At 38.5% G+C, this 25809-nt stretch overlaps 1 protein-coding gene across 1 annotated transcript in view; it reads left to right on the top strand.

Annotated features, from left to right (window-relative positions):
• The window catches only part of LOC306866841 (low-density lipoprotein receptor-related protein 5-like), a 74230-nt gene that overhangs the window by 11628 nt on the left and 36793 nt on the right, over positions 1–25809 (top strand). The window contains exons 3-8 of the mRNA XM_079412226.1: positions 288–507; positions 10218–10415; positions 13597–13793; positions 16038–16169; positions 19412–19808; positions 19902–20073. Of these exons, the coding sequence (XP_079268352.1) occupies positions 288–507; positions 10218–10415; positions 13597–13793; positions 16038–16169; positions 19412–19808; positions 19902–20073 (1316 nt within the window). The remainder of the gene's footprint in view (positions 1–287; positions 508–10217; positions 10416–13596; positions 13794–16037; positions 16170–19411; positions 19809–19901; positions 20074–25809) is intronic.

Raw genomic sequence — 25809 nt, forward strand, 5'->3', positions numbered from 1 at the left:
ATTTTAGTCTAGGACTAGGCTTAAGCCTTGTCTGTGAAACCGGGAGTATAAGTAATATTGGCAAATAAACGCAGTGTTTCCACATATTCAAACTATGCATGCATCATTTGGCGTCATTTCTTAGTCATGTAAGACTATATTTTAATATTAATTCATTTTTGAGGGCAGCAACCCTACTGTAGCACAGCAAAAATGTTGTATCATTATCTGGAGGCAGAATGAAACATTTAAGGAATGCTTAAACTGATAATACTGTTGTGGAACTGAATGGAGGCCTTGTTTTTCAGCTATGAAGGAGGCCACACTGGGCAGAGGGCAGACGGTGGTGGTATCAGGTCTGGATTCTCCCGATGGCTTAGCCTGCGACTGGCTAGGACGCAAACTCTACTGGACCGACTCTGAGACGAACCGCATTGAAGTGGCCAACCTGGACGGCACCTCTCGTAAAGTGCTCTTCTGGCAAGATCTCGACCAGCCCAGGGCTATAGCGCTAAACCCTGCTCATAGGTGAGTCCCTTCCTCTCTGCTCTCATTTCCTCTTTCTCTCGTCCCCATCCTCCATTCAGTGGGTGGTCTTCGCATGCGTCCTTCCACCCTTGACCCCCAGCGTTCATTAATGTGTGGCCTGGTTGTTTATTTATAGGCCATTAGAACTTCCCCCCCGAATGGGAGATTGGGATGCAACGTAGCATTCAGGCTGTTTCCTGTTGTTGTGCGGTGTGTAGATCCTGCATGACAAACCTTCACTCTTCTGGTGCCGTGTCCAGCCCGAAGTAGATTCCACTTGTGTGTCCGCTCCGACTTTGCTGGCGAGTTGGCGTGTTTATATGCAACATGTAACTTGAGTTCTGAGAGATCGCTCTCACTCGCATTACTTAAGCCCTGGCTTAGCTTGTACGCACATACTTGGCTTGAGACATGTTAGGTAATGTGAGTCACTGTCTGTGGTGTGTCTTATAGTTGTGGGATTGTAACAGTTTTAAGAATGATATCAGCGAATTACATTTTTAAGGCTTTTTTGTCTAGTTTTTATTGTGATTTATTCGATTTTTGTCAGTGCAGTTCACTGCTGTCATCGGTCAAATAAAACAACATCAGTAATAATAATAACAATATTAATAATTGTATTAATAAAGTAATAATATTTTATTATTAAAATATTGCATAGATTTTATTTTATATTTTATTTTATATTATTTTTAATGTATATTATATATAATAAAATATAAATTTATATAAATAATAATATAATAACACACACACACACATATAAACAAACTGATTAATTAAGCATGTATAATGTGTATATATAATAAATATGTATTGAATGTATTAAATTACTAAATATTTTATTAAATATAAATTTTATAAATATATAAAGTATAATGACATAATTACTAAAATAATCGCTAAATATAAAAGTAATAAAGATTTATTAATATATTTGTCCAATGTCAGTTCACATACAATTCTTAATTTGTGTGTCACACACACACATTCACATTTGTGTTTATATATGTATACACATCTCAATATTTAAATTTGAATCTACATTACATACTATGAGAAGGCAATTTTTTTTATATTTATAATTTATGTTCTTTAACCTTGCTTTTTTATGTTATATAGAGTATGTATACATTTAGCATACACTCTAAAGCCCAATCCCATTTCTACCCCTTAGTCAGGGGGAAAGGCCAGATAGGGGAAAGGGGAAGGGCCAGATAGCCCTTCAAACAAAGATTTTTTGGCACCACACTTCAAACGAAGGGGTATGAGGATTGTCAGCATAAACTGGCTGCAGTGGCAGCATGGCGAACAAAAAGACACATAAATGTAAGCATTATTTGCATTAACCCTCTGGGCCCTGAGGGTGTTTTGGGGGCCTGGAAAACTTTCAACATGCCCTGACATTTGTGCTTTTTTCAGTTGCTTATAAAAATATAAATGGCTAAAGTCTAATAACACTGTAAACAGCACAAACAGGGCTACACTAATATGTTAGCAGCATTTATGTACATGATTGTGTTTTTGAGAAAACAACGTTTATGCATGGTTAGTGAAAAACTAAAATTTTGAAGTCACCGAAATAAGACCATAAAACACATACAGAACAATTGTTTACAAGACTTTTGAGAACCGAATCTTGTAGGCTAGAATTTTTACTTCACAATTATGTGAAAATCATTCTGCTTACTCATTCACAGAAAACAATATATTGATTGAAATTTTTAAAGACATGTTTTGTGATCGAGAGCCAATATGCGAGGGAGTGGTAATAGTCTTGAATAGTAAGTGATTCTCACCTGAGAGACAAAGGGCCCTCCCCTAAAGGTGCTAATGGCCCATCAGTGTGACTGTGACTGAGGCAGGTAAGACAGAGAGTGTGAGGAGACTGAAAAAATGGGTTTTTAAATGATTTGTATTTTATTTACAACACAGTATAATCAAAACATACATAATGAAGGTCAAAGACACATTATTGTGCACTGATCTAACTACAGAGATGTGAACAGACTTTGACTCGTTCCTGCAACAGATTCTGAACTTCTGATGTTGCTGCAGCGAGGAAAACAGTTGGAAGAGACTGAAAGTCAGCAGGATTCATCTGTGGTGCAGGTGGCTGATTCAATAAAATACAAACAACCAAAAAAAGAGAAAAAACATTTGTGAGCATGTTTATATCAGGAGCATCTATATATATATACACATTCAATCAAACATTTTAGTCAGGAATTATAGTTTGGGGAAAACCCAACTATGATTTTGTAGTCATATAGCCATCCTGAACATCATGTATGATTTTATAGTATAGAGGATATGATTCTGCAGTCATAAACTCAAGCATGCTTTGTACTATAAAAGGATGTACTTCGTAATATAAAAAAGGATATTCTATATCTGATAACTAATTGTTATCGTTTAGCACACTATTCAAATATATTTGTGAACAGATTATTAATAATAAACATGGTCTAAACTTTCTTAGATGCGTAGCATTCATCGTGTTGTAATTTGGGAACAACCCATCTAGTGATGTGTTCAAGTTTATGTCACAATAACAGTTAACTAATGCAAAACATAAACATTACTTACTCATTAGATCGATCAGCAGCCTTTACTCAGCGCGTCTTCTTCCAGAAACTAACAGTATATCAGCGATGAACAGTCTCCGTGTTTGTTGTTGGGCGTCTCCAAGCGCGCGCGCGTCACGTGGTTATTTGCATGTGAACGCGAGGGGGCGGGATCTCATTAGAAATAATGAGTTAGACGGGACAGACTGAACATCGTGTTGGTTTCATACGGATTACTTCATCACAGAATATTTGTTTTCGATATGACTGACTTCATGTGAAAGAAGACACTTCAGGCTTTCTATAGAGATAACTCTCATGTCTGTGTGTTGAGTATTCGCTGAGTTACACTTCATTTTAGTGACGCATTTCTGAAAACAGATCGCGGAGACGGAGAAGACAGAGAGCGCACGCTGTTTGTTTTCTTTATTCTTCAAAAGCACAAAGTTTAGTTGTTATTATGAGTGAATACAAATAAAAGAAGACCCCTTACAGATTCGAATGGTGTATTGCTCTTATCTGAACGATCAAAAATGGCAGAGTAATTCAAGCTCATTTCTGCCTTATCAGGAAAATCTGCCCCAAAACGCGTATTCGCGTTTGTCGGGCTCAGAGGGTTAATAAAGATTTTAATGAAAAGTAATCATTTGTTACATACAATCTTGAGTTCATATTTACGGTCATGTTATTCAAAGAAATGTTAAAACATTATTTTCATGTCTGATCAGGGCGATAACCACTATAGACATTGAGGGGGGCTTACTTTAAAAACAGGGGTTTTATCCTCTCATTGCTGGAAAATATAATGTAGCGATTCAATATGTAAACTGTTATTAATAAAAGTCGTGGGGCAGCGTTGACAAGTTTCTTTGCCCCTGGATGTGTGAGCAGCATGATCTCGTGTGTGTGTGTGTGTGTGTGTGTGTGTCAGTAAGCAGCGCATTTATATTGAACGGTAAGGCTCTAATGCACACTAGCACACCAGTATAGGTGTGTATTGTAGGAGCTAGATGACGTGTGACTGTATCGTAGTGGTGTCCCAATTCTTAGGGGAATATTTTCAGCTCTACCCCTTGACACTCAAGGGACAAGTGGAAGGGATAGGCGGAGGGGTAGGGGAAGGGGTATAAAATAGAATTGGGATTTGGGCTTAAGACAAGTGAACAAAAACAACCTTGATAGTCAGTCTGTTTACGGTCATGACAGCCCGAGTTGAGGTTAAAAAAATCTAAATGCACTGCTGCTGAACTGTTTCACATTTTTATCGTCCACCTAGTTGCGAACACAAGGCTTTTAGCTCATACTGTATTTATGACACCCAAGAGCTGGGACATTTTTTCCCCAGAATGCATTTCACTTTGTGCGGTGTATGATGAAGACATTAAAAATGGAGCCAGACACTGTTCCTGGCCTGTAGCCTAAAGAAACACATCTATACCGGTTACTTTTTTTCAAAACATTAGCTGCCTGTTTTGTGAAGTTCATTGCATTTAAAATAAATTTTCAGACAGAGAGATCTGTTCTCCAGTTACACTGCAATCCGAAAGTTAATGTCTGGCGTTTTTGAGCAGACATACTTATTATAAGCTTCATGCGTTTTTATTTTCTTATTGTGACCGCCTGAGAGCTTTGAGTTGAGATTAACCGTGGAGATCCAAGACCACTGTCGGGCCCCTGCTTCAGATCACAGAAAGGAGGGGCTCTACTTTTTTACAACCCCCCCTCAGAGTGAGAGCAACCGCATGCAGGGGCCCCTAAATTATGTTTGTCAGTTCTCAAGACACGTTCATTGTTTTCACATTCTCCAAAAGAGGCTTGGGAGGAGTGAAAAGATGAATTACCATCAGATGAAAAGAATGGATATTTTTTATTTATTGCCGTGTTAAGTTTGCTGACTCTTCTTGAATTTTAAAGTACGACCAAAAAAAATACAGTTTTTATAGCCAGACAGGCATGGCACATCCAAATATCAGACAAAAGGGTTTTATGTGGAGTTATATAGCAAAGATATACCTGGTATTTAACGTTTGGAGACATTCTGCCATCTTCTGTAGACATTCCACAGTCTCCTTTCATTGGGTGTCTCCAGTTGATATTCTCTGTTGCGTGGCCAAGCGTCAGGTTTATATCTGTGTATAACACAGACAAAATCACAACAAACTTGCTTGCACGCACTCCAGAGATGCCAACGCTGGTTGTTTATCTCTACTGACATCTTTGCATGAGATTTTTTTCTTTAATGTGATATCTAGTTTTGGTAGCAACAGCAAAATTAGACTTAATTTGTTTTCTAGCACTGTTAAACTGCTTTGCCTAAATGTTCATATAGATTGACAAAATTGTACTCTAAACAGTAAAATATATAGAATTTTGGTTATTATGGCAAAAGTGTTAAATAGAGCTGAGTACTACACTCTTTGTGTTAGCATTAGCTTTCTGAGGAACTCTTACCTAGCTTTTAGCAGTAAAACTATGAAGTGTTTTTAAAAATGTGCTGATAATCATATTAACATGATTATATACATGTAATTTTATAAGCTAAAGTTAAAACTGTAGCTTCCTAAAGATTTAAATCTGCTGTTAGCAGTATTAGCCATTGTGTTAACTTCTGCTAGACGTAAGGTGAAATTTCTGTGAAATTTCAAACCAAGCAACTTGCTGTTGGTCAATGCAGCGAATTCATCTGACCAACTTGATCCCGTGGGGAAATTTCACCCTTTTGAAAGCAAACATTTGACAAGAAAATGATAAATATGCACCTTTAGCCATTAAATTATACCACATAATTTCTCCTGTTATCTGTAGCTGTGGTGCTTTAAAGGCTATACATTTAAACTTCTCAGAGAAGTTTCTTAGACGGTTGGTCAATTAGCCAACCATTCTGACTCATCCCTTGCTAATAAGTTGCTAAATTTGAATTCAAAGTCCCAGTTATGAACCTCGCTACTGTGTGACATTCGAAGAGTTATTGTCCTTGTTACAGCCTTCTGCAAAGCCATCTTTCAACCGTCTCTTTGTTCTGTCAGCCATCAGATTTCGGCAGCGGTGTAATGCTGAAGTTCCTAATTGAGAAAAATACAGCACAACCGTTGGAGCCACAGGCAGGCTAATAGGATGCATCTCAGGGGAGGAAGGGCTGGTTGAGTTTTCATGCTTGGTCTCCCTGCTGGCATGAGATTTGATAAGTGTTTCCGTTGGCGACACGCTTGCTGTCGTAGCTTGTACGCTACAAGTAATCACAGCTTCCCTGGGCGAATGCTTCCCCTTATGCATATTTTATTTTTGTCAGTTGTCTTTTTTCCTTTTATTTTGGTCTTCAGTCCCCATTTTTTCTCCTTTCATTTCAAAAAAGTTAGCTTTTTTGTGTTGATTAGACAACTGGATGGCATTTTGACACACAATATGGATATAGTTTAGCTACACTTCTGTAATATAATTTTTCAGTTGCGTCATATTCCCTCACAAATAGGCTAATAGGCTATACGTAACCTACAAAAACGGCTAGATTCATACACAAGATTCTTCACAGCATGAACAGGGCATTGTTCTGGTTAAGGAAGGCATAAAACAACTTAGCCATTGCTGATAAAGGCAGTCCATACCATTTAGCAGTTCACTGAAATGTCATAAAGAAAAATACAACCGTTTCTCAACTGTGCTTAAGTTACAAAACAACATGTAATTCCATTTTGCGAGTTTAGTGTGCCCTTACCTATGATAGTAGTTGTGTTTTTAAATTAGCAGTTTACTCAAATGTAAATCATCATTTACTCACTCTCATCTCTTTTCTTCAGAGGTACACAAAAGGAGAATCGAATTGCGTTTTTTTAAAATAAATATGATTTTGAGAGAGAAAAAAAAAAATCTAATTTCAACTTTTTCAAAAAATCATGTAATGTTTCTGTGCTTGTTTGTAGAGGCGCAATATAATAAGTATTATATTATATACATTTTTATTAATAATTAGCTCTCCCGTCTGTCAGTGGATCACCAGCTTCCTGACAGACAGGCAGCAGTTAGTAAAGCTTGGTAAATTCACATCCAGCACTCATACCATCAGCACTGGAGCTCCTCGGGGCTGCGTACTCTCCCCACTGCTCTTCTCCCTCTACACCAGGGGTTCTCAAAGTCTACATTCAAAGGTCCAAATCTGAATTTTCATCGGTGTCAAAGGTCCGGAACAATTGGTTATTACAAAACGAGTTTTTAATAAACATACATAACATATAACAAATAAACACTCATTTAAAAAAAAAAAAGGTTCCCTTTGCATTCAAAATACTTTAATAACAAGTGCAAAAGTGGCAAAACAATTAATTTAAGTGTGAGCAGTAGAAGTCGACCTATAATGTTTTTTCTCTGGCCAATCCTGATATTTAGAAATCAGGGCAGCCTATGGCCGATATATGATGCTGATTTTTTGGGCCGATTTTCTCTTTTTTTCCCTTAATATCAAAAGAGAGTTTGCGTAAATGGTTATTGCAGGGCACAAGATAGTAATAGTAGTAGTAGTAGCCTAATTCATAGTAATAATACATGGCTCAAAACAGTTCTGAAGCATGCTTTTTTGTTTATGTTTGCTGACAGACACCAGTGTTTCCCGCAGACTAGCAAATGCAAGTTGATTCTCTGCCAGCAGGAGGCCCTGTTGGAGCGTGATATATAGCTGTTTCCCCGGTAACGACTGTAATCAAATAAGCGCTACTTTATCAGCCAATACAGGAAAGACCAAATTAAAATTGACATCAAAGCTTTTCTGAAGAAAACGGACGGTTCTTTTAAAAGATACATTCATATAAAAACACCTGCGCAGCATTTTATTTTTGAAACGCGCAGTGCTCAGTTTATTCAACAAAGTATAAGCCTTTTGCAAAATCTATTTGTAGCGGTCAGTTTTGATATTGTGACAAGCCGCCACAAATAAATGTATACACTGGGCACTGCTATAAGACAAATTGCCATAATATAAGTGATAGCAAAACAAAACAAAAAAATTAAAATATTAGCGGTGAAATGTCGCCAGATTACGTCAAACGTCATACGCTCACTGGATGTCATGATGAAAACGTCATGAAGGAAAAGTTTCAATATCTCGCCTGCAATTTCGGACCTTCTCCAAAAGACATACAAAAATAAAAATAATAAACAAATGATTTACAAGTTTAACGTGCGTTTATCAAAGTAGGAAATGTAATTAGTGTTCTTGAAATATGAAATAGAAGCGGGTCCGGATTGAATTCCCTCCGGGTCCGGATCCGGACCGGAGTCCGGACTTTGAGAAGCACTGCTCTACACCAACGACTGCACTTCTAAAGACCCCTCTGTCAAGCTCCTGAAGTTTGCAGACGACACCACACTGATCGGCCTCATCCAGGACGGTGACGAGTCTGCTTACAGACAGGAGGTTAAGGAGCTGGCTGTCTGGTGCAGTCTTAACAACTTGGAGCTTAATACGCTCAAAGCTGTGGAAAATGATCAGGGACTTCAGGAGAAACCCGCCTGCTCTCTCCCCACTCACCATCATGAACAGCACTGTAACAACAGTGGAGTCATTCAGATTCCTGGGAACCACCATCTCTCAGGACCTGAAGTGGGATATTCACATAGACTCCATTGTCAGAAAGGCCCAGCAGAGGTTGTACTTTCTTCGCCAGCTGAGGAAGTTCAACCTGCCACAGGAGCTGCTGAAACAGTTCTACTCTGCCATCATTGAATCCATCCTCTGCACTTCAATAACTGTCTGGTTCAGCTCAGCTACCAAATCTGACCTCAGAAGACTACAGAGGGTAGTTCGGACTGCTGAGCGAATCATTGGTATAACCCTCCCCACTCTCCAAGAGCTGTACTTATCCAGAGTGAGCAAAAGCGCTGGTAAAATCACTCTGGACCCCTCACATCCAGCACACTCCCTCTTTGAACTGTTACTGTCTGGTCGACGCTACAGAGCTCTGGGCACCAGAACGACCAGACACAGGAACAGTTTCTTCCCTCAGGCAATCCATCTCATGAACACTCAACAATAAATGTGGAACACACAACTATAATACATTATCCATTCACCACACTCACTTATTTTATTTTTATTTTCTCATTTCTAATTTGCACATACTTGACCTGTACATAGGCCTACATAGTTGTCTATATTATATATTGTGTTTTTGCTGCTTCATACATTGCCTATTTGGATATTTGTATATTATTCTTTTATTATCTGTGTCCTGTCCTGTTGCTGTCTTTCTGTTGCACTGTGGAGCTTCTGTCACTACAACAAACTCCTTGTATGTGTAAACATACTTGGCCAATAAAGCTAATTCTGATTCTGATTACCAAAAAACTAAATAAAATAATAAATATTCCCATCATAATATTTCATGTGTGGAGCAGCTTGTACTGCAAACCAAGCTGCTCTGAGAAACTGAAAACAATGAATTGTGAGCTGCTTGTGTGTAAATGAATACTGTGACGTGCTTCACTCTGAAACATACAGCACATATATTTATGTATATGATTATTTGAGATTTGATAATGCCAAATCTGATAAACCATATCACAATTTTGGGTTGTGTATAAATTCATCTTGCAGCTCTAGATTTATGGGTGAACTATCCCTTTAACACTGTGTTTATATATATATATATATATATATATATATATATATACATACACATATACATACATATACATGCAAACTGGAATTGACTGATAGTATTCCTGAACACATAAAGGATTTTTGCCATCAAAAAAAGTTTGGAGTTGAGCATGTGCTTTGGTTGCTGTGTTGTGTTTCTCTCATATGAAGTGTTTCAAGCGAGACGGGCTCTGGCAAATATAACGCTGATATGGTTTGCTTTGAAAACTGCCTGCTCTTGAAACGTTTGTTTAGTCTAACTCCAAATCCATGTTGCCTAACCTTGAGCAGCTTCCAGTCAATACTTAAACCGTTGCAAACATCTCCATGTCATGCTGTACTTGAGTTTGTTTGCTCTTTGTTACTGATTGCATGTTATACTTCTTGCAAATACGGATCTGAATACTATATTTTTCATCGTCTAGTTGGAGGGTTGACTGGTTCACTAGTTTTCACTTTGTTTTCTCTGGGATAATGGGAACCAGCTGACAGACACTGTTTTTTTTTCTTCTCAGGTACATGTATTGGACTGACTGGGGGGAGGAGCCAAGAATAGAAAGGGCGGGAATGGATGGTAGCAGTCGACAAATCATTGTCCAGAAGCAAATCTACTGGCCCAATGGACTGACCATCGACCTCGAGGAGCAGAAACTCTACTGGGCGGATGCCAAGCTCAGCTTCATCCACAGGGCCAACTTGGACGGAACGGCTCGGTCAGTTTCCTCATTCTTTCACACTTATTCTCAATTCATCTCCTTGTATTTCTTTCCCATCCGGATTGAAGCCGAATGGTATGGAGTCTGTGGCCCAATCCAAACACTCCCTGCACGTAGGCCCGGTTTGAGACCCCCTCCCTACTTCTGCCCACTCTTAACTTGAGATGACCTCCGTGCCATATACCACTGTAACCCAATCCCGCCTGGCATTATGGGTATGATTCTGGCCCCCAAGCCAAAGGGTTACATTTCCTTTTGTGTGTGTAGGATTTCGTAGCAACTTCAATAAAGAAAGGTATGTCAGACCCTCTGCTATGTTAAGATTTGCATTGCTAGTCGATCTGCAGGTGTCGAATGGTGTAGATAGGCCTGTAGTCCAGCAGACGTCATTGAAGGAGGAACCTGACCTATATCTGGAGATCAGAATATCATGGAGACTTGACAATTGATTCCTTCATTGTTTTAGAGTAGAATTGAATTAAATTAAGTGTCATTCCTAGTATACCAAAAAGGCATCAGTTTAAAGCCATGTATTTATTTATTTATTTTTTGTTTAAAAAGAAAATTTAAATACAATTTTAGTTGTCTTTGAGTCTTGCATTTTTATTGGCATAGTCATTCCTATAGTTGTCAATCTGAAAAGTTTTTTTTTTTTATAATTGATTAAAATGTTAAATTAATGCATTTATAATTTACATTTTCAGAATTTCAATAAATAATTTATGTAATGATATTATAATATTAAAATAATAATTGTCAATCTGAAAAGTATTCTTTAAATTATTTTTATTTTTTAATTAATAGTTGGTTCCTTCATTTTCAAGTCATATCCAAAGTCTTCAATACAAAATTTAGTTTTTTTCTTGTTGACTGCTTGTTCACAAAGTTTCATGTTTACTCTCAAGTAATAATTTACTTTGTTTGGTTATTCTTTGCCCACATTTGTTGTGTAACCTGAAAAACAGCGCAGAGCATTAGTGTAATTCTGTCAAAGGTCTTTTGGGCTGAATCAAACGTGAGTAATAGCAGTTGTCGTACATCTGTGGATCAGTGGTGCGTATTTTATTCCGGCCTCTTAATAACACTTGTAGCATTAAGCAATTCGTTTAAGGTTCTGCTGTCCTCACACAGAATTGGCTGAAGAATAGACGCTTTGGAGGGATTCTGCTCAGTGTCACTTCGTAATGTAAATTTGTTAGCAATTTTCTTCAAACACTTACACTCGGTTGGTTTTAAAATAAAAGAGCCTCAACACCTTTGTTTAATAGCCTTTTCAGTTTGCTGGCTTCAAACATCTCCGACACTACCAAGAGTGTGTCAAAAGTTGTGAAAAATCTGTTTGTAATTACCTTTCCAGAGTGCTGACCCCCCTCCACCACCTATCCCCCATTCTGCTGTTCATCACACGCTATTAAAAATCGGGAGGGTGAACAATGTCAAGTCCAACTCTTCCATGCACGCTCACGCACACCGACTCCCCCCACCTAACCAGGAAAATGTATCCCCTCTCAACCCACTACAGCTCTGTGATTGATGAGCGACACTTCTCTGAATACTGCGGCACTACGGTTCTGAACACTTGTTGCTTCGATCCACTCCTGTTTATTTATGTCCGGTGGTTCAGAAGGCCGCCGTTCGGTCGGACAAACGCGACACGTGGCGCTCCGATGGACTCCGAGGGAACTTCACTTGATAAGGGCAGCTGTGCCGTTACAGAATGGGATGACTCCCTACTAACGATCGAAACAGATGCGGTCTTACAGGTCGATGACAGCCTGATTTGTTTAATTCCCCCCTCTTCTTGGAAAAGAAGCCTTATGGGCCCCCCAAAGGGAGTGGGGGGAGTGGGGGGAGGGGGGTTCAGTTTCGCATGAGCTCCAGATTTCCTCAAGGGTCTAAAAAAGTCCTCAGTTGATGTTGTTGGCCTGTTGTTGTGGTCTTAAATTCCCTTTCTATATGCCTTTTGGAAAGGGTAATACCTGTAGGCCTCTTATGTCTTTGAAATTAAGACATGCAGGACAACCAGAGTCCCTAACTTACATTTACTGGAATTAATTCCTATATAAAGAATTCCGACTGGATTCATAAAGTAAGCTGGCTTGGAATGTGTGTTCTCTGCTGAAAGACTAGACATTCCAAACTGGTCCAGGCTGGTTTATACCCATCAGTGCTGGTCTAATTTGTGAATTTTGGTCAACCAGAGTGATTATGAACACATGAAACCAGCTGACTGATATATTTTATTTTAGGATATTTTTGGAAACTGATAAATCTTTTCGATTCTTTGAATAGAAAGTTTCAAATAACAGTTTTTTTTTAAGTAGAATTTTTTTGTAACATTAATAAAATATCTTTACCGTCACTTATCTGTTTAAAGGAGACCTATTATGCTCCTTTGTACAATATGTAATATAAGTCTCAGGTGTCACCAGAATGTGTCCGTGAAGTTTCAGCTCAAAATACCCCACAGATCTTTTATTATATAATTTTGAAAATGCCTATTTTTAATGGAAGCAGAAACACGCTGTTTTCGTGCATGTCTCTTTAAATGCGAATGAGCTGCAACTCCCAGCCCCCTTTTCCATAATAGGGCTGTGCTTTTACAGCTCGTTCCTCAGATACTCTGCTGAAAAACACAGTCTGTTTGGTTTTGATTATCATGTATATCGCCCTGAAATCATGCGTTTTAAAACATATTTGTTTAAAATTCTTATACGGTTTTCTGAGTGCACACATCTGAAGCATTCGCTTAGAAAGCGGCGGTCAAAAGACATTTGAGTACTAGGTACTCTTTCATGTCTTATCGTGCTTAAACTGTCAAATACACACAAGTTTATGTCTGTTATGGACTGCTACACTATTGCCATTTGCGAAAACGCGTCGGGGGGGTGGAGCGAAGTTTGAGCGGCTCATTTTTTTTTACAAGCTTGCAGAGAAGGGCTTACCAAAAAAATTACTGGGGGGTTCTTGTTCACATTTTCTGGGTTGGTACATGCACTGGGGACCCGATTGTAGCAATTAAACATGGAAAAAGTCACCTTTAATGCTTCCTTGCTGAATAAAACACCTCAAAATTTTTGAGCTGTCATGCATCACTTAAAAAGCATCTAACAACCAAAATGCAACATGTTTGTCATTTAAGTGGGGTGTGTATTTACATATGTGTTGACTCTTACAGGGAGGCCGTTGTGGAGGGTTCCCTCACTCACCCATTCGCCCTCACTCTTTATGAAAAGACGCTCTACTGGACAGACTGGCAGACCCGATCCATCCAAGCCTGCAACAAATATACTGGAGAGAAACGGAGAGAAATTCTCAGTGGCATTTACTCGCCGATGGACATCCAGGTGCTGGGCCAAGAGCGGCAGCCCAACAGTGAGTCTACTCACCTCAGGAACTCACAAAACTAGTTGATAGATGGTTGGGTTTTTATCAAACCAGAACAAAATACACATTTTATCCCAGGACCCATGAGGTTTAAGTGCTGGCCCTAAGATTCAGACTGATTTGAAGCTCTAATACACATCAAATTTTCACAAACCATGTTTGTGAAGAAACTGTAATCTTCAATGTTGGGCTCAGGTCAGTTTCCCTCAAGAGATCCTTCACATTCCATGTTTAATTTTTTTAGGTCGTTCTTTCAGCACTTACTGTACTGTCTCTTTGTAAAAGTGTCAGCCTTTTGGCCCGTGAGGCAATCTGGGGAGAATAGTTATCAGGGAATGAAATATTTCAAGTGTCCTGCATTCCACTCTGAACAAATAAACACAGTTCCTCAGTGGAGACAGGGAACAGTCCCAGCACGATCCCACCCCCACCTTACTCTGTGTGTGTGAGGATGTGGGTGTGGATTGCTCCGAAACATTTAACAGCCTGCAAAGACCCCACTAGGTAAGTGTTTGTTGTGTTGGAGGTAAGAAGCAATCATCATGCAAACAAACAGTGAAGATCAAGACCAATGATTTCAACCAGGGTGGTTCAAGCAGGTTCCAGTTAAACCTAAATATCTAATATAACAGATAAAAGCAGTTATAAAATATTCATAATACTGCTAATAAATTAAAAAGACAAAATAACACATTGTGAAAATTGTTTAAAAGGTTTTTTTTTTTCTTTTTCTAAAGTCTCTTATGCTCTCTAAGGCTTCATTTATTTAATCAAAAATACAGTAATATAATAGAATAATGTGAAATATTATTGCAGTTTAAAGTAACTGTTTCTATTTTAATATGTAATTTATTCTTGTGATGGCAAAGCTGAATTTTTAGCAGCGATCACTCCAGTCTACTTGATCATTCAGAAATAATAAAATGCTGATTTGCTGCTCAAAAAACTTTTATTCTTATTAACGTTGTGAAAAACAGTTTTGTATACTTATATAATAATATATAAAAATGTCTAATATTGTCACTTTGATCAATTCAGTGCATTCTTGGAGAATAAAATAATTTCTTCAAAAAACAAAAATCAAACAAAAAAAACTCAGTAGTGTAAATGTAAATTAATTTAATCCTAAAAAACATAGCAGAATGTCATAAAAAAATTGATTAATGTTGTAATTAATTGTAGAGCATTATTTCTTTTAAGAATATTATAATGTATGAACTACGTATGTTTTGTAATTTGCTAAGATGTAAAGAAATGTTTGTGATTTATTATTAATTATTTTGTGAGGATTACACTCATAGCAGTATTTGAGTAATAATAAATAATATAATTTCTAGTTAATAATAATTAATATTTATTTTTTAAATGTATGTATTTATGAGTTGCATAGTCAAGCATTATACTTTGTCCTCACAAATGTGCCTGTATTGGTATTTTGTGAATTTCCTCATGTGTCCTTGAGCTGTGGACCAGTCATCAGTCAGTGTGCTGGGCAGACACCACATCTGCAAGCAGCATGGAGAAGAGGGGGATAACAAGCTTTGGGTCAGGGCCGCCTATGTTTTCCTGATGGAACAGATGCGTTTTCTGAGAGGCTGCGATAAGCAGAGCGTGACCTGGTGGAAATGGAAAAACCTGTTACAGGAAATAAAATGTTTTGCTACCACCTGCTTTTGTTCAGTGGATGCAGTTTTATTTAGGAACTGAGCAATGCTATTTTTTTTTTACTTATTTTCTAATCTGTTGTCTAAAGGAGTTTCGTAGGTGTTCATCATTTGGTGCCAAATAAAGCATGCGAGCGAAATCTCTAAAATAACAACATGTTAAGTCAATGAAAAAGTAAAGTAAAATCACACATTAGATCTCTTTATTTTACTATCCCCTAGACATCAGTGTTAAAAAATTAAGGTTGTCTCCTTTTGAGATTTTCAGGTTTGAAAAACTTAACTGTTAAGTTTCCTGATAAATAAAAGAGCAGGGTTAATGCGTTCAAGCTGTGGTTATTTATACACCTGACCTGTATTTACAATATAATTCAGTGCTCTGACACATTAATTACCCTATCTGATGAACTTTCTCAAATTAAGGTGGGAATTTGGTGAAGCATTCACACACTCTTTAGATCACTGTGTTTTCTGTTAATTTTTTAACCAAGAGGTCGTTGCTCTTTTCAGTAATGTCTAATAAACAGCAGTTTTATAGCTTTCCTCTTTCCCTGTCATTGCTCCACAGTTCAAACTCCATGCAGTGAAAGAAATGGAGGCTGTTCCCACCTGTGTCTCCTCTCTCCCATGCCGCCCTTCTATAGCTGTGCTTGTCCAACTGGGGTTAAACTCAAAGAGGATGGAAAGACTTGTCGACCAGGTAAAATAAAAAAACATTGTAGCTTTAATGCTTAAAAAGACCCAAAAAGTATACGATAGATAGATAGATAGATATGAAGGCTTTTCTATGAAGAGCATGGAATGGTTTTGTTGCATTTGTAATTTTATGATGTTCCTGCTCTCGAGCATAAAATTAGATTTTTATGAACTGTGGCCTTTCATGGGCTGGTTTTTGTATGAGGATTGGCATACTGTGGATTTATAAAACATTTGCATGCCGTCCTGCACAGAAGGCCATGACAGAGATTAATGTTTGACAGATGGTGGTTCATTTGAGTTTACAATTTAGTCAAAATCACTCTCCTCTGATTCAGCAATCATGAATCATAACCTTATTCCAGAACAGCTGACACATTTTACTTATTTTTCTCTTTGTAATGAGAGTTTTAGATGAAGAGCTGGTAGACCTAGTTTGGGGCTTTGGTGGTCCCATGTCAAGGTCGCCTTTTAGTGGCTGACCGGGTCAGTCCAATGTTTGTGCGTTTAGGTCCAGTTCAGTTTGGTTGAATTACTCATTGGTTTGTATACATTCCCTCATTTCCAGACTCCTCAAGGAATGCCCCTCTTCTGGTTGTAAATTGGTAGTCATTATGAGGTCCTTGGAAATACCTGGGAATTTAAAAATTACATTTGCCAGGTCTGGAAAAGTCATTGCATTAGATACAATATTAGAAGTCATGGACATGATCCTTTCAAGTCAAAAATGTAACTTTTAATAAAAATAAGTCTCTGGAATTTATTGGGGTAACTTTGTTGGGACTGTAGAAATTGTAGTAAAGTACATTGAGGACAACAGAAAGATCCAGGCATATTTGTATGTCCAAAAAGGACTTTTCTTGTACAAAAGCAAAATGCATTCGACTAATTAAATTTGAATGCATTTGTCTTTTTATTTTTGATGAGGACGTACATTAAGCATTAAGGGCTACTCTAAAATTAGGCTTCACCCCCTGGCTTGCTTGAGGTTTTTTTATTTCCCAGCCTCTCCAGAACAGAGTTGTCCATTGTATCTGTGTTCAAGTTTATTTGTGTACCGCTTTTTACGATACAAATCGTTGCAAAGCAGCTCTACAGGAAATTAAGTTTCCACAATATATTTATATATTGCAGAACCTTAATATATTTAACTTATGGCAAAATTTGGTAATTCTGTATGTATTAGAGAAGATAATGCCCATGTTGCTAGTCATTTCGTCTAGTTCATGTGTATTTATGGGTTCACCTAGCAGTTGAGATAAATCAGGCAGGTTATTTGTGAATCTGTCTTTGGTGGCTGGAACAATAGTTCTGCCCGGACGATAACGCGGAGCCATATAATTAATATCAGTAATACGCAGCATGCACGATACAAGGAAATGATCAGTAACATCATCATTTTGAGGTACGATGTCTATATCGCTAAGATCAATTCCATGAGATATAATTAAATCTAGCGTATGATTAAAACGATGAGTGGGCCCGGTGATGTTTTGCTTGACTCCAAAAGAGTTTATTAGGTCATTAAACACAAGTCCTAACGCATCATTTGTATTATCAACGTGAATGTTAAAATCTCCGACAATTAGCACTTTATCAACATTGACCAATAGATCTGAGAGGAAATCTGCAAATTCTTTTAGGAAATCTGTATATGGCCCTGGCGGTCTATACACAGTAGCCAGAGCAAGAGACAGGAGAGATTTCTTTTGCATATCTAACAGTGAAACATTAAGCAGAAGTATTTCGAATGAGTTAAACCTCCTGTATCCTGTTTTCTGAGTAACACTGAGAATATCACTATATATTTTTGCCACACCGCCGCCACGACCAGTCTGACGGTGCAGACTGTGGAGATCTCGAATCTTGCCATTTAAGCAAGTAACAGTGAAACAATGGTAATGTGTGTGAATAGAGTATTAGCAATCTAAGCGAGATTAGCGGCAGCCATGCTGCCGATGCTAACAGGCTATAAGGTAATGGCAGACTCGAGAAATCAAAATAAAACTAGTGATAACAAGGCACTCTGATTGGTTTTGTTTTAGAATGCTATAGGGGATATATTCACACGTTATAGAAACGAAAATGATAGTGTATAAAATTGTTTTTAAGATAGAAAATAGACGATAAAGAATCAACTTGATGGAGCTCAAACTCAAAACACGCAGTCAATGAGGCATCAATCTGTGCACCCAGCCTGCTATGACAGACTGGTCTTTTATTAGAAAAAAATACATTCACCCCTTCCCAAGTTGCTCTGCCTTTCTACTTGATTTTATAACTCCTTCAAATTTGAGGCAGTGTATTCCCAGGCCAGGAAACAATGAGAAGTATTCTTCAAGCTCTCATTCCAGTGGTGCAATTGAAACATGGAGCTGTTCAGTGTTGCGTTAGCAGAGGAAAGGGGAGGTTGTCTGGCCAAATGAAACATTTTCCCACTGACCTCAGGATTAAGCAACTCTCCTGAAAAGTTGACAACTAATCAGAACAAACAATAGCCCATTGTACTGGACTTTGATTAGTGGCAAGGCAAGGGCACGAGTGGGTCCAGTAGGACAAAGGATTAGCATGAGCAAACGTCCACACCTCATACTTGTTTAGCTTGGATGGCTAAATTGAAGGCATTTGTTTTGGTTTAGTCAGACGTCCACTCGCTTTGATAACATGCAAGGCAGAACGAAGGACAAATTAAAACCAAAAGAAGTAAAAAAAAAATTTAAAAAAAGCCCAAGAAACCCTAGTGGAGCTGTTTTTTCCTCCTCTTATTGGTGTCAGCGCTGATGGATGTTACTACTTATTGGGTGCCGTGGACCGCAGCTGGTGTTGTGGGTACTGGAGCGTGCTCGGTTACAAAGAGAGATTAAATAAGGACAAGGTTGGACCTAATTGCTTCCACAGATTGGGTCTAGACAGATTCTACTGTTGGTATTTAAACCTGGCATGCGGTTTTTGTAATGGAGCAATGTGATCTTGCAGTGCACTGTCTGCAGGGACAACTCTGCAATTCATGCTACTAATTGCTACTGTCAGACTCAGTTTTCTTTGACGAGTTGAATCTGTGCCCTAGGCACAGTAGTAGTCTTAATTCCCATATGTGTAGACCTTTTTGCGAGATGCTTTTAAGTTACTGCAGTTAGTCATTGCAGGTCAAAGGCCAGGCGATCTCTGGTCCATGATGGGTCTTTTGCAGTAGCAGATGTCTCTGTTGTTTTCAACCGTATGAGCAAATCTCAATCTTATTACCAGGGGCGGAACAGGTGCTTTTACTGGCTCGCCGTACTGACCTTCGGCGGATATCCCTGGACTTACCTGACTTCACGGACATCGTCTTACAAGTCAGTGACATCCGGCACGCAATTGCCATCGACTACGACCCGGTGGAAGGATATGTATACTGGACGGATGATGAGGTCAGGGCCATCCGCCGTGCCCGAATGGACGGAAGCGATGCCCAGACTTTGGTCACCAATGAGATCAACCATCCCGATGGAATTGCGGTGGACTGGGTGGCGCGCAACCTTTACTGGACGGACACTGGCACTGATCGCATTGAGGTGACTAGACTCAACGGTACTTCTCGACGCATCCTCATATCCGAGAACTTGGACGAGCCACGAGCCATCGCTTTAGATCCCATAAACGGGTATGGAAGTTATGTAATTCATTTCTGAGATCTCTAAGAAAATTCCTTCTGAATTAGCATGTAATTTACCTTTTTCTTGTTGCTGTTATGCAGATACATGTACTGGACTGACTGGGGAGAGATGCCCAAGATTGAACGAGCAAACCTGGATGGAACAGACAGGCTTGTGCTGCTCAACACCTCCCTGGGTTGGCCCAATGGTTTGGCCATTGACTATGTTGCAGGAAAGCTTTACTGGGGAGATGCCAAAACGGACAAAATTGAGGTAAGTCAACTAACATTTTACTTTAAAGGTGGTGTCACCTTGTTGCGATGTTTGCTCATTAGATTTCCTTTCTCCAGAAGCGTATGCAAGTAGCTGTGAAATTTTATGGTGTTCCATGCAGGACAATAGCTGAATTGAGACTCGAGCTTTGGTGCTGATTGAATAGTCTGAGTATGTGGAGTAATGAGAGGGAGACCTGAGGACTGCTGGAGAGTACAAGGGTGAATTCTTTGTAGAAAGTGAGCAGCTAGTCCTTCAAGTACTTCCCTGAAGTGATCATCATATGTACATTTCGCTAATGGCCTTTTAGAGGGCATTTCTCGAAAGGATCCAGTTGTTGTTTTTTTCAAAACAACCATTTCAATAGCGTCATCTTCCTGCAGTGAGCAAAATTGCAGTTTGGAAGATTCTGAGAGTCTTGAGATCCGTGAGACTCGAGTATATTGAGTGCACATTCTTCATTGACATTGAAGATTATCAAGATGTTGTTTCAGTGTAAAGTGTATATCAGAATGGAATCTGATACTGATTGTGTAAAAGGGACACCAGACATCCGGTCAGTTCCCGCACTTTTGTTTTTGCTTGAAGCCTTAACCATTGTGAAACCTCAAGTATATTTGAAGGGATTACTTGTGTAATGTTTCATATTTACATGGATTATTTTCTGTTTTTGCGTTCTAACTACAAATGTCTTGATTTATTCTGTCGTAATTTCTCTCTGTCTGTTTTTGTTTCAATGTCTGTTCTTTTGTGGCACAGGCTTCGTGGTCTGGGCGTTTTCGTGGTTTTGGCATTGTGTAATTAGTCAGCTACCTGTAGGCACAGGTCCCTGGGTGTCATAATACAGAGGTTTTTCATTCAGTCAGTATGCCTGAAAGCCTGGCGTGTAAACACACAAGAAGCTAAGGAAACATCCCCCTCTTATTTTCTCGCGCTCGTTTGCTTTTCTTCTCACGCTGACTCTCAACAACCACTCCAAACCTGGCTCTCTCAATATCTTTCTACACTTTGACTAATAATCTCTGATATGTAGACATAATTTCTACAATTCTGTGAAGAAAAAAGTTACAAATGTGTTTTTATATGTATACATTAATATTAACCTTTATTAATAAATGCTGTAAAGATGTTGTTTGTTAGCTGAGGGCCTAATGCATTGACTAATGTTTACGAATTGAACAATTTATGTATGTTATGTCTCAAACCAGAACTGCATAACAATACAGTCGATCTCGTGTTGTCTAGGTTTATGAACCTGTTAACCTAGGTGTGTCTCAAGTTTAGGTAAGAGCTCTCAAACTGTGCATTTAAAGGGTAGGTATTATTTATTGATGCTCTGAACTCACAGCGAGTTTGCGGACGGTCACAGCCAGCAAAATGCCATCACAACTAACCTGTTTGTAACCCAGGGCTTTTTTAAAATCTGCCCAGGTTCCCTGCTGTGGCGTTTAAAGAGAAGGGGCAGTAGGACAGGCGGGCCAAGGGTGAACAGCAGGGCAAGGGTGGCCTAAAAAACCACCACAACTCAGCGCGAGTCCCTGTTTGTGTGCACTCTGCTTTACTCTCTCTTTGAGATGCAGAAGTGTTTTCTCTGGCCGTCAAAGGGAGGAGCGAGGTGGTGTTTTCCTGTGTTAAAGCTGGGCTGAATGAGTTGAGGATTAGGGCACTCCTGCTGACAGATTGAGCTCGGTAAAAGGCCAGATGCTCATTGAAGTCCACGTGCAACACCTTCTAGAATAATCCTCCCCCAAACATCCCAGTGGAGGACTACAGAGCACTGGGACTCTGTTTTAAAGCTGTGTTTCCTATAGAAAAAAATACTTTCTAGCGATTTTATTTTTTGCTCATTTCAAAACTGGTTTTAGCAAAACCCTTATGTAATTGACTGACGGCGTCCTCACATTTTCCTCAAGAAAGAGAGTTGTAGAAGGTGGTTTCTGGTACATTTGCATCGTAGGTTTTGTAGTCAGTTCAGCCATCCAGCAATAGAAATCCCTTTTTTCTATTTTTTTTTTTTTTTGATGAGCAAAGTTTGGACTGATTTGAAATTCAGACTTTTCACTCACCATCACCCAGGAACATTGTATTGCTCAAAGGTTGCTCTTTCATACTTCAGGAGATTTAATGAACACCTCAGTTGTATTTCATTGAGTTACAACCTTGTCTCAGATGTTTCTCCCTAAAATTCCTGGGGAGAAATAAAAATAGTCACTGATAAGATATTTGTTGCTGTAAAATGATCCTAGATAGCATAGCTCAGATAATTCTCTGAAACTCTAGAGGAGGTACATGTGAGAATACTGGTGTGAAGTTCAAGATGCATGTTTTATTGCTTGGTTTTGTATCATGTCAGTGTCAACTGCAGCGTGAGACATTGTTGAGATCTACTCTGAAATTCTGGGTCTTTTTCTTCTCATTACTGTAACTGAGAAACATTTGAGACATTGACGAAATCTCATTTGTGGTTGTTCGGTCCTGTTGAGATTATCACCCAGAGGGGCATTGTTATTGCTCGATCAACTTTGTCTTAAATTGTTCTTCTTAGTGTAAATCCAAAAAAATTAAAACAGTTGAGACAATTTGTCAGATAATTTGATATCAGAAGAATCTGATGTTCATACTGATATTTTTGGCAGATCTGAGCACAGTTCTGAAACTCTAAAACGGACAGGGTCATTTTCTAAAGAGAAAAATCTGTTCAGCAGAAGACTACTCATTTTCTCTCCTTTTAATCTCATTACCATGTAGGAGAAACAATTGAGATATTAAAAAGCTTTATTTGTGATTTTACTGGGTTTTTGGAAGTGCTTTGAAGGGATATTTGGGATGCACTCTTTCTCCTGCCCGGCTGAGGAGGGAAGCCCTGTGGTCATGTGTTCAGAGCTGACCCCCTGCCTACTCCAGAACAAAAGCTGCACAGAATAGAGGCGAAATCTCGCGGAGGTCCTCTTCCATCCACGCACACCACCCCACCCCTGCACCAGATGCACTTTTTGGGTGGCTGCGCCGCATTCCCCAGCCTCCCAGCAGCTGACAAGTGTGTTCTGTTCTCCTTTCTCACAAGGGTTCTTCAGATTCACCTTAATGGAGGCGGAGGCCATTCTTTAGCTGGCCCACTTACCCTCTGAAAGGAAGAAAAGCCCTTGAAGTGCTAATCGCCGGAGTTGCAGCACGGCCCGGCCATCAGTAATTTCTCATTAAAGATTTTCTTTTTTGCATACTGATGCACGCTTACCTCATTTCAGCTGCCCTTTTTGTTTTGAAAGGGCCGATTCTGGACTGCCTCCGAACAGAGTCACATTTACATGTTACTGTTTGCCTTTTCGTTTTTTTCACCCGCTTGGTTCCTTTTGGTCGATGGTGGGTGTGAGGGAGGGCGGCTCTTTTTTTAGGAGCTGAAAACAACATTAAGTTTTAAATGAGGAGTTTTGAAAAGTGCCTTCTGGCATTTGGAATGTGGCTGCTCACTGCCTGAATGGTTATAAATAGAGGAATGGAGGCTTTCGGGCCCTCCTCCCTCCCTCTTGCCTTCTTGCTTTTTTTCCCCCCTTTAACACGGCTGGTGATAGGCCTTGTCTGAAAGGGCTTTTTTTACCTTCCTCCTTAAAAAGTTGAATTGCATTTGGGGCTGAGGACATTTCCATTGTTCATTTTTCATGTTTGTGAAAGGACCATGTAGCAGTTTCTCCAGCCTGTTTTTGAGACATGATTTTTAGGCTTGACAGTTTTTATTTATAGTTTAAGCCTGGTTTTATAGGGATAATTTACCCAAAATTGAATGTTCTGTCATTTACCCTGTTTTTTGTCTTCTGTTTGTTTACTTCCTTTTTCTGAAAAGTTTACTTTTTCTGAAATAATGGTAATATTAACAAAGGCATTATGAAAACCTTTTTCTTTCTGTGGCACACAGCAGGATAAATTTTGAAGAATTGACTGCCCCCTTTTTTCATGCAACTAGAAATAAATAAAAGACTGAAGCTTTCGAACATTAAAAAAAGTGCAAAAGTATTCTGAAAACTTATGGCATCTGTGTGAGAAATAGGGCTGCAACAAACGATTATTTTGATAATCGATTAATCTAACGATTAGTAGAACGATTAATCGACTAATCGTCAATTATTTCTCTTGATTAATCAGTAGACTTTGATTGATTATTCAGCTTTTGCAATTAGTAAAAATATTAAGTTATACATATTCTAACATAAAGGTCACTTCAGCTTTATAAAAGCATATTTACAATAAGGTTCGTTAGTTAACATTAGTTGATATGAACAATACTTCTACAGCATTTATTAATCTTAGTTAATGTTAATTTCAGCATTTACTAATGCATTTATAAAAGTCACAAGTTGTGTTTTTTTAACATTGGTAAATGCACTGTGTCCTACCATGAACAAACAATGAACATCTGTGTTTTTATTAACCAACATTAACAAAGATTAATGCATAAATGTAATACATGTATTGTTCATTATATTAATTCATGTTAATCAATACATTAACTAATGTTGACAAATGATACCTTATTGTAAACTGTTACCAATTCATTATACAAATAGATGTATTTGGCACACAAAATGAGATCACAGACAGAGACACTCTCTCACCATTTAATTAGCTACATGAGAAAGTAACTGAATGACACGTCATTCTGCCTAACATCTCCTTAAGTTATATAGATGAGAAAGAAAATAAAGGTAAGTGATAAGACACTTTGGATAAACTATTTTATTCACAACATAGTCTTAAAATACCTTATAGTGTTATGATAACCAAAACAGTCCTGAGCTAGATCAAGCTTTGATCTCTGTAAACCAAACTATCACTTTAATGAAATTATTTTTTTTCCCCTCCAATAAAAATATTTTATCATTTGCTAGCTCCACACTGGACTGGAGAGCTGCTTTATAACAGAAAATCAAGTTGTAATTCTAACTGAAAGTGACACTGGCTCTGGTTTTTTATGTTTAATACCGTAAAGCTGCTTGAATTAAGGCTATCTATTACAAAAAGTATTATATAAATAAACATGATGTGACCTGACTTTCCTGGAGGACTGAACTGCAGAGCTCATGCAAACATCTACATTGTTGTAATCAAATGCATATTTAACTGCAGCTTTCACACTGTTGTCAGTTTTTGTTGTGTTTATTTCGTTACTGAGAGGAAAGCACGCAATATATATTTACATATTCATCCAAACACCGCTCAGGTTCGGATGCATTTGCTCTGAACTGAGGCGCCGAACTACAGTCTTGCGCTAAAGCACCGCACTGATCAAACCGCAGTATTGCAGGCTCTTACATTAGGTCATATGAGATCAAACAACTACTCAACAACAGAAATATTGGTCGAATTTTTTGTTGTCGATAATGTCGACTAATGCAACCCTAGTGAGAAACAGACTAATAATCATTATTCACTGAAAATCTTGAATGTTAAAGCTGTGTCTCATTTCAAAGGCTTCGCATTTGTCACAATGATTTGTTCATAAATCAGAACGATTAAATTCTCGAGTTCACTTCACTCATCAGTTAACAGCTCAGTGAATATTATTTATTTTATTTATTTATTTAGTCATTTAGCAGACGCTTTTATCCAAAGCGACTTACAAATGAGGACATAAGAAGCAATCAAAACCAACAAAAGAGCAACAACGTGCAAGTGCTATTACAAGTCTTGGTTAGCCTAACGCAGTACAGATAATTATTATTATTATTGTTGTTATTTTTTAAT

Source organism: Barbus barbus (assembly GCF_936440315.1).
Source record: "Barbus barbus genome assembly, chromosome: 48".
Lineage (NCBI taxonomy): Eukaryota > Metazoa > Chordata > Actinopteri > Cypriniformes > Cyprinidae > Barbus > Barbus barbus.